The sequence below is a fragment of the Delphinapterus leucas genome, chromosome 15, assembly GCF_059928025.1.
Source record: "Delphinapterus leucas isolate spDelLeu-1000000601 "Yukka" chromosome 15, BTC_Dleu_Yukka2, whole genome shotgun sequence".
Lineage (NCBI taxonomy): Eukaryota > Metazoa > Chordata > Mammalia > Artiodactyla > Monodontidae > Delphinapterus > Delphinapterus leucas.
Window position 1 is genome coordinate 50984775 of NC_143143.1, and position 14986 is coordinate 50999760.

Consider the following 14986-nt stretch of genomic DNA (forward strand, 5'->3'; position numbering starts at 1 on the left):
AAAGAAAAATGACAGTTAAAGGGGTAATTGAGCATCTGTGGATTATCTGTTTGTTTTCTTTCTTGTCTCTGAGCTCAGGAAACAATGCAAATAGAGGAGCCACCCCACAGCTTGTTCCTGCTGCAGGAGCCTCCATGAAACGCAGGACAATGACAATGAACATGAGTCATCCCTCTGGACACCTTGCCTTGTCCACCCATAGACCACTGGCCCTGCCCTCATCAGGAGGCCCCCTTTTATTCTGCTTAGTTGATGATGAAGATTAAAAAGGGCTAAGAAAAATAAGGCGAGGTTCATAGAAATTAGGCTGAACTTGAGACCTAATTTTAGGACTGCTAAATAAAGATGCCGTGATTAATAGTAACAATAACAGACGTAGTAATAAGGCGTTTTATATGTACTGCATATCACAGGTGGAAAAAAAATCACTCTTAATTTTGAGAATTAAGAAATTTGGATTCTAGAAAGATTTAATTAGCTTAGACACAGGGACGTAGCCATATGGCAACACTTTGTAAAGCGCCAGGGCACTTTGTTCTGTTTAGAATGACCTGTGTGTGTGTGTGTGTGTGTGTGTACACACATGTATGCGTGTGTGTTTTCTTGTCTGTTCTCCCCCTATAGACTCCCAGTTGTCGTTTACTACTGTACACCCAGCACTGAGCCTGCACTCAGTATGTGCTCAAAAACTGTTTGTTGAATGAATGAATGACAATTCCAAAAATAGTAATGAGTCCTGTCTTGTGAAAGCAAAATTTTTTAAAAAAACAAATTTACTTTTGTAAAAGTAGATTAAATTAAGTAAAGATGGAGTTTTCAGAAGTACGACTCAGAAAGCCTAAAAATGTTTTCTAAAGTGGATACACCTAAGTGTCTGTTTCTCCGCAGATCCTTGGATGGTTCCAGATAAGTAGGAAGTTTCCTAAAAATACATGAGATGCTAAAAGGGAGAGGGCTTGTCATGTTTGGGTCGTGGGGGTGAGATGATCACAGATGACGGAAGGGTGGAGGACACGTGGGTGGGGTGGGGGTTGTTTGCCTCCGCTGGCACCAAAGGCGTCTCTTGGGCTTCCCTGGTGGCGCAGTGGTTTAGGGTCCGCCTGCCGATGCAAGGGACACGGGTTCGTGCCCTGGTCCTGGAAGATCCCACATGCCGCGGAGCGGCTGGGACCGTGAGCCATGGCCGCTGAGCCTGCACGTCCAGAGCCTGTGCTCTGCAACGGGAGAGGCCACAGCAGTGAGAGGCCCGCATACCGCTAAAAAAAAAAAAAAAAAAAAAGGCGTCTCTTTTTTCTTGTGCAACAGGCAACTTTCATGAGGAATCAGGGCTTGTTCCTCACTGACCAGGCAGGCACTGAGAAGAAGTCATGCAGGGAAAGACTGAGGTTGCCGGAGCAGCAAACAAATGGATAATAGGAGAGCAACTGGCTGATAGTTATCAAGATTTGCTGGTATAATGAACTTCTAAGGATGTGCTACTGCCAACAATTGAAGACTTGGGGAGATAACTCATGCGCTTCCTCTCACGTGGTGATGATTTTACAGGGGTAGGGGGATTCCCACCCTAACACCAAAGAAAAGGATTTCCCCTACCCCTGCTCAGATCTTCTGAAAAATGATTATGTAGAAAGTGAGTGAAATCCAAACTATGTACATTTCTCTAGGGAATTTCAGTAAATTACATTTTATCACAAATAAAAGTCAACCTAAGCTACTATGTTCAGTCCAGCTTTTTAATCCAAAGTGAAATGCCAGACTCAAGACCAAGAAGCACCAGAAGCTATATTAGACCCATCATTCAAGAGGTGCCATTATTAAAACTACTTATATTTGCCAAAATAAATCCACGTGTTTTCACCTGGAAAAGCCAACTCCCTCCCCCTCCCCCATTGTTTCCTTGCTCTTTCTTTGCTTTTCCTCTTGCAGAAATGAAATCCTGTCTTCATCATTCCCCTCTCTCCTCTGGGTGCCCCAGAAACCATTTGAGTCTGTTTTCTTATTTCAAGAAAGCATTCAAATGTTAGACAGTAGTGTGTTTTAATTCATTTTGAAAAACAAACTCACATGGATTGATTCTTCAGGTCCCCTTACTTGGACCTGACACACTATGAAGTCCGAACAACTCTGCATAGTTACATTAAACAGGTTCTTGTGCTGTGAATTCACTGGGTGCAGGTAGCAGTGAAACATTCCCAAGACAATCACTAGACATGCAGAACGCCAGCCAGAAGCATGGGTCACTTTCAGGGGTCTTGCTGCAGGGAGCGTGAGGCTGTATTTTGTGTACGTTGACAACAGTATAGGGTAAGCCATCTGTGTTCAAGGGAGCAAAGCCTCCAATATTCCTCTTGAATCTTAAGGGGTGTCTTTCCAAACGAAGTGTGGTTTCAATCCCTAAACTTCAGAGTCATATACCTTTCCGAGTTTTATGAGTTGCTGCTTGGAGAGTCAAAGCCAAGCCACGATGAGTGTAAAAGCTGGCTGACCCCTCCCTTCCACTCCCCAGCAACTGTCCTTCACCCCATGAATCCGAAAGAATCCCCCCATCCTGCGATTTAAGCATGGATGCAGGCCAAGCAAGCCTTGAATACCCACGTCTGTTTGATTGCAGCTATGTTGGTATATCCCATGTACAGGTGGAAAGTGCTTTTGTTTTTCTACCTGATCCAGCCAGTGGAGGGGGGCTGGGGTCTGTCTGCCTAATAGTTTCTAGCCCATGTGCTTATATTGGGATCGGTCCCTAGGGATCTGGACCTGGTTGGCAGTCATTTTGTGGTGGAGATGGTAAATCACCAGCGTTACCACAATGACGAGGCCCAAGATGAGCCCCAAAATCAGGGGCAAGGTTTCCTCCAACTGCTCCCGCTCATCCACTGGGCATTTATGCTCTGAAATGGGAAAGAAGAAGAAAAGCAATGAGCTCCTGCCAAAATATTCTGAATCATATGTCTGCTCAAGAAAACTAAAAGGCAGATAGAGGTGAGAAGATTTCTCAAGGAAACTTCAGAGATATTTTCTTTTTCAGAAACAATACTTCCCAACCAAACTTAAGGCCCAATTCCTTAAAATTTCTGCATAGTGTAAAATAAAAATACATCAGTTAAATAGGGCAATATTCAGGTTATTGGATTCCAGGCCAATGTCAATAAAGCTTCCAAATGATTTATGCAAATTTTCAGAGTTTGGGCATTAGGCACAACCACCATCATTTCTATTGTTTATTTAATTTTTTAAACTTTTTACTGGTGTATAATGTGCATAGAATCACAGACAAAATACACCTTTTAGATAATCTGAAAGTACCAGGTGTTGTCAATGATACAGAGCAATTGGAGCTCTTGTCCACCATTGGTGGGAAATGGTACAATCACTTTGTAGTAAGGTAAGGATAAATATACACCTACCTTATAACCCAGCATTCCACTCCTAGGAATTTACCCAAGAGCAATGAAAACATATGGACACAAAAAGACTTGAACATAAATGTTCATAGGAGCTTTATTCATAATAGCTTAAAACCAGAAACAACCAAAATGTCCATCAGAGTAGAATGGATAAATAAACTGTGGTATATTCATACAATGGAATATTAATCAACAATACCAAGGCATGAACTATGGCTCCACGTAACAAAATGGATGCATCTCAAAAATATTATGTTGAGTGAAAACTGTCAGACACAAAAGAGTACATGTTGTATGACTCCATTTATATGAAGTTCAAGGGCAGGCAAAGCTAAGTCTATGGTGATTGAAGTCAGAACAGTGGGGAACAGTGTGTCTTGCAGAACAAGACACAAGAGAACTTCAGGTGTGATGGAAATGTTCTGACTGTTGATTTAGGTGAGGATTATGTGACTGCAAGTATAGGTAAAAGCATACTGAGTTAGCACTTCAGATTTGTGCATTTTGATATATGTAAATTATACCACCATTTAAAAAAGAAAGTGTAGAGTTTGATGGATTTACACCACACACATCAGAACTGGTTTCAGAATTGTGGTGCCAAAAGTATTAGCTTTAAATGGATAATAAATTTGGAATAGTTATGGGAAAAATCATCTAATACACCATCCTTTAAAGAAGATAGAGGAGAAAAGCATGGTGTATTTTGGCAAAAAATTATGGTCAAAATATTATTATAGTTTCTTTCTTTTTTTTTTTTTTTAATTTTGTGGTACGTGGGCCTCTCACTGTTGTGGCCTCTCCCATTGTGGAGTTTATTTCTTTAAAAATTGTTTTGTTGCCTTAGGAGAAAACCTGAATTAAACACATCACTGGAGAAGAATATAAAGGGAGTATTAAACTATGGACAAGAAGTCAAAAGTAATTATGGGAAAATAAGGGGATGTCAAAAATTATCATGAAAAATACTGAATCCCCTTCCCCACCCATCCCCATTCATTAAGTGGTCAAAGAAAGGGGAATTCCTGAGTTCTCTTTCCCTTACCCACCATTCCAAAATCCACAAAGCTCTAGAAACCACAAGTACTTTGTATCGTTCATGTGGCAGCAAAAGCTGGCTGCTCTGATTCTCATTTCTCTTCCTTAGCATGAAGATTCATGTGTTTCACTGCAGGAAACAGATTCATTAATCTGTTTGATTACAGGAGCTTCCCTGAGTCTTCTGGGTCTTATATAATATATGGACAATGCACTGTATTATCTTCCTAAAGTCCAAAATTATTCTGAATTCTGAGAAACATCTAGCCCCAAGGGTTTTAGATGAGAGATTGTGAACCCATAAAAAAAAAAAAACACGCATTCCCCTCTCAGGCTTAAGCCACTGTCTTCAAACTCTGCCTTTGACCCCCAGGAAAAACAGTATTTTACATTACAACCCAGAACATACGTATACATACATAACTAAAACCAAAGTGTTATAAAACAATGGTTTTCCTTACTTTGTGCCTCTAATAATTTATCCCCTGTACTATCCTCTTTCATTTAAAACAGTGCTGGTCATGACCCACTAAAGCAGAGGTTATAATCTTTTTAGTGTCAGTGTGATGAAACTCTACCCCTTCTCAGAATACTTATGATTGCATAAAAATAAAACACATAAGATTACAAAGAAAACAAACTACACTGAAGTTCATCTATTAAAATATTTTAAAATAATATGAGGGACAGTTATATATATATTTATTAGTACACAGGTATACTGGCTGTGATTGCAAAGTAGGGAGAAGCATAACTGTTACTTTGCAAGATCTGCGCAAACATGTGGGAAGAACAAGACTATTATTTATATTGGTGACAAAGTCATAGGTATGATTAATACTACTGTGGGTTGTTACCTTTATTTATAATTGAAGGAAATGTTAAACATTAATTAGAAATTAAAGAAAATAAAGATGTAAATGTTTCCTATTGAAATTTACAGACCCCTTGAATTCTATACACAAACACTATGCACTCCAGGATTGTGAGCCTGTGCAATGAACTGATTATACAACCCACAGATTATAGAGCAAGGACAGCTGGCCTCGATCTCTGTCTGGGAGAAGAGCATCCCTTGGCTTAGTCCAGCTCAGCATCTGGCTTTGGGTGCTCGGAGACCCCTGACTCCCTGTTCATCTCCACAGGTCTTGGGGTCCCTCACACCTCTGCCCTGGCTGGACTTACAGTTCTAGAGAACACAAAACAGAGGCCCAGGGTGGATGGCCCATGATTGGAAAAAGCAACAACCATCCCAGTCATTGCAAAGAACCAGATGAAGACAGATCAGACAAAATGGCGTAACTGCCGGCTGCCAGTTCAAGTCCCCTCAGCCACAAACCTGGAGTGCCCAATTCAACCCTGAACCATCTTAGGTTCTCTTTTCCAGATGTGTGTGTTATTTTGTTTTGTTTGATGACCACAGCATTTTAAAGTTGTATTTACTCCCTGAGGCAAACAAACTGTGAAAGGTCTTAATGAAAAGCAGCTCCAAATGAACAGCATTGAGATGGGCCACGGACCAGGAGGCAAGCTGATTGCTTTCTCCAGCTCTGCTAGCGCCACAGACTTTTCTTGTTGGAGAAGGTGGGCAAGCCTTTTGCTGGCTGTGCTTCCCTCTGCTGTCTGATAGGGCAACTGGAGGGAGGGGTTTGTCCCTCTTTCCATATCTTCTCTGGACTGGCTCGGGACTCCTGTAACCTCAGCAAAATGTATTTTGTGTACTGAGAAGATGTTAAGATGAGTGGGCTTTGGAGATCTTTGGCTGGAGACAAGCAGATACTCTCACCAAGATGTAAGCACAACAGTAAGTAAGAAAACAATTACTGATTGATGCCAGTGTGTGCCAGGAACATCCCTGTGCACAAGGAAGAGCTGTATAAACTCTTTCCCACTAGCCTGTAAGCTCCACCAGGGCAGGGAAAGTTCCTATATCCCAGTACCGGGTGTACAGGTGTACAGACACCAACAGGGTCCTATGACCTTGGTATACACCATTCCCACCCATTCCAATAGGCTTTGACTACAGGGCAGGTTAGACATCCTGGAGAGTCAACGCCCCCCTTCCCCACCCCAGCAGCCATCAGTGGCAGATGGGAGTTGGAGGGTAACTCAGGTGGGTACCATGCTCTTTCCCAGAAGTTCCAGCAGTGTGAGCCCCGGTGCCCACAGTGGTAACCTGCTCACTTATGCACCTGTACTAGCTTCCTTGCCTTCTCACCTCACTTCCCCACTCCACTAGCAGTGCCTTCTAGAACCACCTAAATAAACTACTTGCCCTTACATGCTTATAGAGGATATGCTTCTTGGGGAACCCAACCTAAAACACTAGGCTCCAGAGCAGTAGCAAGGACACAGAATGCTACGACTGGCTGGCTATGCGGCCCTGCGCTAGGCCTCTGTATTCCAGCCCTCGACACAGTTATCTGTGGCGTTAATAACAGGATTAAATCCCTCTGGATGCTTCCCCAGGAGGCTCTGAGAAGGAGCAACTACTCAGGTGGCATGTTTCTTGGCTGAGAGGTGCCATGCAAACCACAGGTGTACACAGCGCTCTGGATCAGCATCGGCTCACCATGCCCCGGTTTGCAGCATGGCAGCCAACCTTGGGGCGCTCAGTTGGGGATGATGTACATTCATTTCCACTAAAACACAGATCATTTGTCCTATAGATCTGGGTAAAATACAGATCAGGTGGTATCTCCCAAACACACTGTTAGAAACAATGATAAGCTCATGAATTCAGAGCACCCGACAACCTTTCTGAAGATGGCCCCCTGCATTCACATGTCTGGTACAGTTGCTCAGCTGCAGCAGCTGAGGCTTGGAGAGGCTAAGAGCACAGGATCTGATACCCAAAGACAGGTTCCTGTCCCAGCCCTGGCAGCCACAAGGAGCGCAGTCTTGGCCAGTAGCTTTACCCCTAAGCCTCAGCTTCTCCACTGTAAACAGGGATCTCAGTACCTTCTTCACAGGTCTCTTTATTTGTTTGTTTCCCCCCTTGAGAATTAAGATGGGCCCAGTCTATATGTGGCGACTTAAATGCCCATTAAACCTGAGTGTTTAACAAAGGGGCACAGAGGCACCTTCGTGTTCTATTACGTTTCTTCTGTCTTTATGCGTGAGAGTCGCCTTTAATTCAAGCCATTAAAATACTCAGGCTGATCTGTTCCCTCCCAGTGATGCATCCTCCATGCTAGCACAGTCAGAGTTCTCCTGGGGCCTCAAAGGGACTCACTACCAGGAATGAATTGTGGAAGGACAAGTTACCCAACACCAGCTGAGACACATGGGCTGCCTTGAACTGCGGGCTGAGTTGCCACACCAAGTGTACCTGTTATAGAAATAAGCTGGCCTCCATGGATTGGCCCCTCGGTGGTTTATATTTTCACTGCAGGCTGAGACCCACATCCAATTATTTAAAAAAAACAAACAAAAAAAACAGCCCAAACAGACACGTTTAGCCATCTAGGGCCTGTCTGCTTTGCATACAAATCTCACCCAACAGCTGTTACCCACTGATAGGATAGATAAGGCCCTAAGCTTCTGCTGCCCCCCGAGCTCTCTGACCCAAAGACTCCTCCCCGTGCTGCTAAGTGACATCACCTAGATCCATAAGCCCCCTCCTGACACCCCTCTCCCTGCCAGGACATCCCTTATCCTCCTTTCCTTTGGGATAGTGGTCCCCAGGGTGCTGTAAGCCTTCTTCTGGACGGTCCCATGCTGTGAGGGACTTTCCTTACACAACCTGTCCAAGTGCCACCCAATGAAGCTTGTGTGTTTCTGCGTCTCATGGTCATATCATATTCCTTGATCAGCTCAAAATCCCTCAAATACCCCTAACGACAGTTTGCCATGGCCAGCAGTATCAGCAAGGAGCTTGCTAGAAATGGAGCCTCTTGGGCCCCGCCCCCAGACCTACAGAACCAGACTTGACTTGGCATGTTAACAAGATCACCAGAGCTGTGCACAGTGATCTGGAGCCTCTGGGCTACTTTCATTAGGGATCAGCATAGTAGCAAAGCTCAACGGTCTAAAGGGATTTGTGTGATAAGGATGTCATCCCCACCTGGGCTGCTCTCAGCCTCTATGAGTGCCCACTAACCCATTTCACTGACCTTTTCTTGCTTTTCTCAGAATCTATGAAGGAGGCAGGTGGGAGACTGCAGACTGCCAGGCATGACCCCCTTACACAGGGAATAGGCTCTTCATTGGAAGCCCTTATGCTGCAGGTCCTGCTTGCACATGACAGAACGCATGTACACAGCCCTGCAGTGGGCGTCAGACATATGACCAGGTGCCCTCCCCACCGCAATGCAGGCAGGCTTCACTCACCCACACAGGCATTAGCAACACATCAGAGCCTCTTTCTATTCTGGGGAGTGGGGTCCAAGTGCCAGGTCCCGAAAAGGCACTCCAAAAGGAATCTTTCAGATTCCACCAAATCAAATAAAATGATCTCTTACAAAACACACTGGGGACAGGTGCTGAGAGGCACAGACAGGAGGAACCAGGAGCAAAAGGAGCCCTGCCACACAAAGGCACATTGATTCAGTGAGAGATCCTGAATAAGGCTTGCCTCCTCCCGGGAGTGTCAAGGCTTGAGCCCCAGGGCACCATACAGGAGGCAACACCCTAATTATTCCCCAGAAAAGCCTGGGTGAGACAAGTGCAATTTGCTTGTGCTTAATATATCTGCATTTAGGAAGTTATGCATGCTTACAAACTGTCTAAATCTATCTATTTAAGCCCTGGAAGTGGATAAGAACTGCTTTTTATGCAAAAACATAATTAAATCTATGCCAAGAATATCACTGATTTTTAGGAAAACAGCTCTGGTTCTTATTCAGTACTCAGTTACTCTTATTTTGTACACAATTCCAACATCTATGAGATCTGATTTCTCCATTCATAAATGACTATAAGCAGCAACTTAGAAATAACCCAGAGAGGGTTAGGGTGAGATTGTGATAAGGAATTAGTAAAAGCAGCAATTACAGCACCAGTAGTACCAAGAAATGAAGAAGTGTCTAAAAACCATTGACCAGAGAAACACAAAGAGTAACTAGAGACTACTGAAAGTACCTATACAAACTCAGAAGTATCTATGGTAGGGACCCTGGGGACTATGTGATCCAATATTTTCAAAATGAATTCTGGGCCATCCATAATCATAAGTCCACTTACTTTTAATTACATTTAATATTTTCAGTTTAAGAAAGACACTCACATTTTATAAATACTTTCATAATCAACAGTATTTTTTAGTATTAAGATCTTGGCGTTTAGTTTAGTTTCAATTTTGTAGAAAACACATTAAGATGGGATAGCCCATACAGGTAAGAGCCATAACAGGTAGGCATGGCACTGCTGTACTAAATCTATTAAATTCTGATTTGCCTGGCTTTGAAGCATTTGCAAGTCTCTATTAATTGAGCCCACAGCTTCGGAATATCAATTCAGCCAAAGTTAACAGGGCATCTGCAATGTGCCAAGCACTGTATTTGGTGCTAAAAATATAAAGATGAATAAGAAGGAGGCCTTTCTCTTTAGGAAAGTTTAACTTAGGAATTCCTAAATGCCTTCTGAGTAAATCATGGGGGGAGGGATTCTATTCCATATACTTTGAATGGGCGGGGCATTTAATGAAAGCTGGACTCCTTGGGACTGATTTAATGATTTGTGTGTGACCCAGGTGGGCATTCCCTAATATCCTACACATTCAAATCGTTGTATTCACCTGGGGACCACCAGCCCAAAGGTAGGCATCAATAAAGCAGTCAGAATCTCTCCCCATTTCTTAACCACAAGGAATAAATGAGAATATCAAACTGCCTTTAACAACCTCCTCCAGACAATAGAGAGAGAGAGAAAAAAAAATGAATGGAAGAATTCACTTACTCCACTTGCCCAGAGTAAATTGTTGCTAGATTTGGACAAATTGCAGAATGTGAGCTTCTCTCCTGCCCTTCTTCTGGGATGCAGAGAACCAGGAAGATATGGACACCCTGAACCTGCTCCAGCTGGATCCTGCCTGACCCCCTTCCAGGGCTCGCATAGACTGCGAAGAAGCCTTCTTGCATGCCCCAGAGGGAGCAGATCAGGGACCTTGCCTCCTTGGAACCTCATGGGTGTCCCTCCACACAAAGGTGAGAGCTGGACAGAGGCAGGTCTCCATGAGTCTCTCTCTGTAACCTGTACACACACACACACACACACACACACACACACACACACACACCTCTATTGCATTCTGGTCACACAAAAACTTAGACTCACAGTGGTAGAGCCTAGGGCTGGAAGCGTTTAGAGACCATGGTGAAACTGAGGCCCACGCAAGCAAAGGCCCTTCTCCAATCCACGGCTCTTGCAATAGCTGCTTGGGGTTTTTAGCTGCCTTCTCCTTGGGAAACTTGCATCAAAATTATATATTTTTTTCAGCTGACTTTCTTATCTTTCTCCCTATCCACTTTCCTTTTTTTGGCAAAGGAGGGGAGGAAGGGAAAGATGAAAAAATAAGGGAAAAAAGGAAGGGAGGGAGGAAGGAAGAAAACAGAGACAAAGAAGGGAGGGAGAGAAAGAGTGAGGAAAAGAAGGAAGTGAAGGAGGAAGAGATGGAAGATGAAAGAGAAAGCCATTGAAGTTGATACAATTCAGTTTGTTGCCTTTAGTCTTTGAAAAATATTATAGAGGGAGGCAGCGCCATGATATCCTAGAGAAAGTCCACGTGGTAACAGCCTGGTACCCTGGCAGGTTGCCTTCCACATCCATCTTGAGGTCGGCCTTTGCTTCCTTCCTCTCCCTCTCCTCCTGCCTCCCCACCAACCTACCTTCACTGAAGACAAAATCAGAGATGATGTCAAAGGGCTGGATGTGGACTGCAGACAGGATCATGGTGACCGTCTTCTGCGGATCACTGGAGGCTAGTGAAATGGTCTGCTGAGCTTGACATTCATAGGACTTTCCAGCTGGGGTGACCAAGGCAGAGAGATGATGCGAGTTGGCTGTGTGCTTCCCGGCTGCAGGGAAGGCGCAGAGCAATGGTTAGGCCCCTATAGGGCTGGCAGAACTCTCATTATGGTGATCCAGATAGTTGACCTTTGCCTCTTAGCCCAGAACCCCCCTCTGATCCTCTGCTGACATGCCCTGTTGCCTTGCCCGGCTGGGGCTATGCAAATGTGAATGCACCCATTCTTTCATGAACATGGATTTCTTAAATATTAATGTGGAATTTCCTTTTGGAAGAATAAAGTGATACCTAAAACCCCAACCCTTTTTACTGTATAAGACCTCACAACAGAGATTCCAAAGATCCACAACGAACAGTGACTTGGTATCCTACACCTCGCACGGGCCCGCAGAAGATAAAATATCTTCCTCATCAAAGCATGGCTGCTGCTAGTACTCTGAGCAGATGCCCTTGTGTGCGTACATATTCTTTGGAAGCCTGCCTCACCCCTTTTCCTCCTTTTCTGGATTAAGGTTTTTTTTTTTTTTTTCCTTTTTTTGGTCTAATTTAACTGTGTGAAACGTTTGAATATGAATTTTGATGAAGAGACAAAATTGCCCTTTTTACTGCGATGATCAGGGGTGAAACGGAAAAGATGACATATGTATTCTTATACATGTTCAATAAAAATCGTTTCCCAACTCAGGTGCCCAGGTGATGAAAGGCTTCATTGTGAGTAGATCAGACAATTTACAAAATAAATACATAAATTTAAATGTGGTCTTTGATGGTGCCTGCAGATCCCAGCATTGTTATTTGGAGCCTAGATATCCCTTGCCACAATATTTTTGGAGGATCTGGGTAGTTGTTGTAGTGATGGGCATGAAAAGCTAATAAATTAAGGACATGGTTCAGAATCCACTCTGGGGTGGCCGCAGTGGATGACTGAAGATTGCAGTGAGGCCTGAGCAATGCGCCAAAAGATCTGAAGGCCATCAGATTCTGACCCAAAATGAAAGTCATACTGTCCCCCTTGAAGTTTTAGCGCATAAGAATAAAAACGGGGGTGCAGAAGAAAATAAAAATACAGCTTTGCCCTTCTCCGTGCTTCTTTAAAGGACAAATCATAAGAAAGCCATCCTGAAGCAGCCACAGGAAGACAGTCCCTCAAGAGACATCTCATCCAGGATCAGGTGATGGGTGACAGGCTGGGCCTCAGGCCCTGGGTTTCTTGCGCATCTACAAGGCCTGAAGGCCAGAGGACCCACCCGCGCTCCCGCTTGCTTCCTCCACCTTGGAGAGCAAGCCCAGGGCTAACTTGGCCTGGGAGCGCAAGGCCCTGACCCTGAGGAATTCGGCCTCCAAGACTGAGATCCCTGCAGTGTCTGCGCTTGCCCGGGCTCCTTTCCGAGCCCTGCTGGTCTCTACTCACCACTGACCGCGTCTTTAAAATGGGTCTTCTCCGAGGAGTCATAGACAAACTGGACCTTGCTCAGCCTCCACGTCGCCTCGGGTCCCTTGGACGTGTTGTGACTTTCCTGCCGAGCGGGGCAGGCGCGCGTTAACCGCCAGAGCAGATCTGGGTGGGGAAACTGAGGGGCGGCCCCTACCCACACCCACCCGGAGTCTGCAACCCCTCTGAGCGCCCCATTAGCAGTTACCTTTACAAAGAGCATTTTGAGCGCGTACGCGCGATCCACCCAGAACACCTGCAGCTCCGACTCGTTGTGGCCACAGTGGCCCTTCACCTCAGCTCCCCGGGTCAGTGAGATATCAGCCTGTTCCGTGATTAGCTGGGAACACAGACGCCCCGCACCCCCTCAACGCGCGAGCCCCAGTGGGGGCTGTAAAGGGCAGCGCGTCCAAACTCCGGGTCGCACGCCTGGGCACTCCTTTGCGCGCGCGCTCCCAGGTCCAGGAACATGCGGTTAGATGCTCTGCGTGCAGACCCGGCCGTTAGGGAAGGAGAGAGAGGGATTTACTTTCAAAGCAGGCGGGGCGAGCAGAAGGCATTACAAGCGGGAACCCCCATGCAGCATTTGGGAGCAGCCTGCAGGGTGCAGGGGGGAAGGCGGGCGACCCAGGTCTTCACAGGGTCTTGAAGGAAGGTGCCCTTCGTCCCTGGAGCCCTAGGAGCAAGCTGCGAGGGAAAAAGTGCCTTACATCTACATAATTGCTGGCCCACACATCATAAGGGACAATAAATTTGGCTGCAAACTCTGCCATGAGACACGTCGTCCCATTTTCCCGCACCACAAATATATCTTTTTCAGGGTTAGTGGAGAGGCCTGAGAGATTCTCCACTTCTTGTTCTGCCATGATTCGAGCCATTGTATCTGCAGAAAACAAACAAAAAATCCTATCGGTTAGGGGCTCAGCGAGCCCACGCGTCTCGGGCACAGGGGTGGAGAGACAAGGAGGTCTGCGGGCTTTGGGCTGCCCAAGTTCCTTGCCGGCTGCAGGGCTCTCTGAGAGCCGTTTCGCTGACCTAGCACCAACAAATTCGACTTCGTTGCTGTTAATTTATAATAAAAATAAAATTAAAAAACATTTAAAGCCTTATTAATTTGTAATCCGACTGGCGTTTTTCTTCATCTTAGGCTTTTAAACCAAAGCTTTCTCGCCAGTGCTCTGAGCCCTCGAAGCAGGCCTGTGCAGCATCGTGTCTGGGATTGGCGTACAAGTGTGTGGCTCTCTGGGGAATTCCCTGTCACTGATGGGAAGGTCCTCCCCTCCTCCCCCCAAAAAAGAACAAACCCGCCAAACATTAGGGCCACGTTTTGACCTTAAGCTAATGGCTTTACTGTGCCAGTTCTATTCTCTGCAAAGAGTGCACCCTGCTCTGGCGGTTGCCGAAACGCTACTCACGGAAGAGCATCAGAAGAACTCGAAGTCTATTTATGCCGAGAACGGCTCTTCCTCGGAGATCCATCCTCGCGGAGCAGCGAATAAGGCCAGTGGTGCTGCTGCAGAGGCCGCCCGAGAGGGAATCCCTCAAAGTCGCCGCTGGAGTGAGCCTGAGTGAGCGAGGGGCGGGGGCACCGAGAGGGAGGAGGGAGGGAGCGCGCGTTCCGTACGCACTGGCGGACTTGGTGTAGATGGAGTACCGCACCGACCCGGGCAGGGTGAACGCTAATGTGCTCACTGCAGAGGAAAGGACCGCGTGGCGAGGGAGCTGTCCACGGCTGCGAGTGCTGAAAGGATTCGGTTGTATTGCTGGAGTGATTGTGGCTGGGCTTGTGCAGAGCTCCAATGAAATTTGGGAAGGCTAAAATTCCCCCTGAGTCTGTTTCTGCGCTGCAACTGCATCCGCAAAGATGAGTCTATCCTGAGAAACTTAATAGCACCCTCCGACTTATTCAATATCCCTACCAGTACAGTGATTAGGTGGTGAAGACATCACACCACTGGAGTCCTGGCTTCTGAAAATGCTTCTAGCTCCTGAAGGAAAACGGTGGAGCGCAAATTGTTGCTGCTTTGGGGGAGGAGGCGTAGGCAGGAATAGGGAAGGAAAATGCTATGGCAACAGCTTCCTGCATTTGGAGACATCGCCTTCTCTCCCCTGCTCTCACGAGCTCAGGGTTTAAAGTTAAACTGA

The 14986-nt window shown here is 45.7% G+C and overlaps 1 protein-coding gene across 1 annotated transcript; it reads right to left on the reverse strand.

The window, feature by feature from the left end:
• Positions 1–2188: 2188 nt before the first annotated feature.
• Positions 2189–14320, reverse strand: LAMP5 (lysosome associated membrane protein 5). The gene is made up of 5 exons (XM_089895455.1): positions 14257–14320; positions 13552–13724; positions 12821–13181; positions 11270–11458; positions 2189–2888 (listed from the first exon to the last, which is right to left on the reverse strand). Exons 1-5 carry the CDS (start codon positions 14318–14320, stop codon positions 2710–2712), a joined length of 966 nt encoding a protein of 321 aa, XP_089751581.1. The 3' UTR covers positions 2189–2709.
• Positions 14321–14986: the final 666 nt, after the last annotated feature.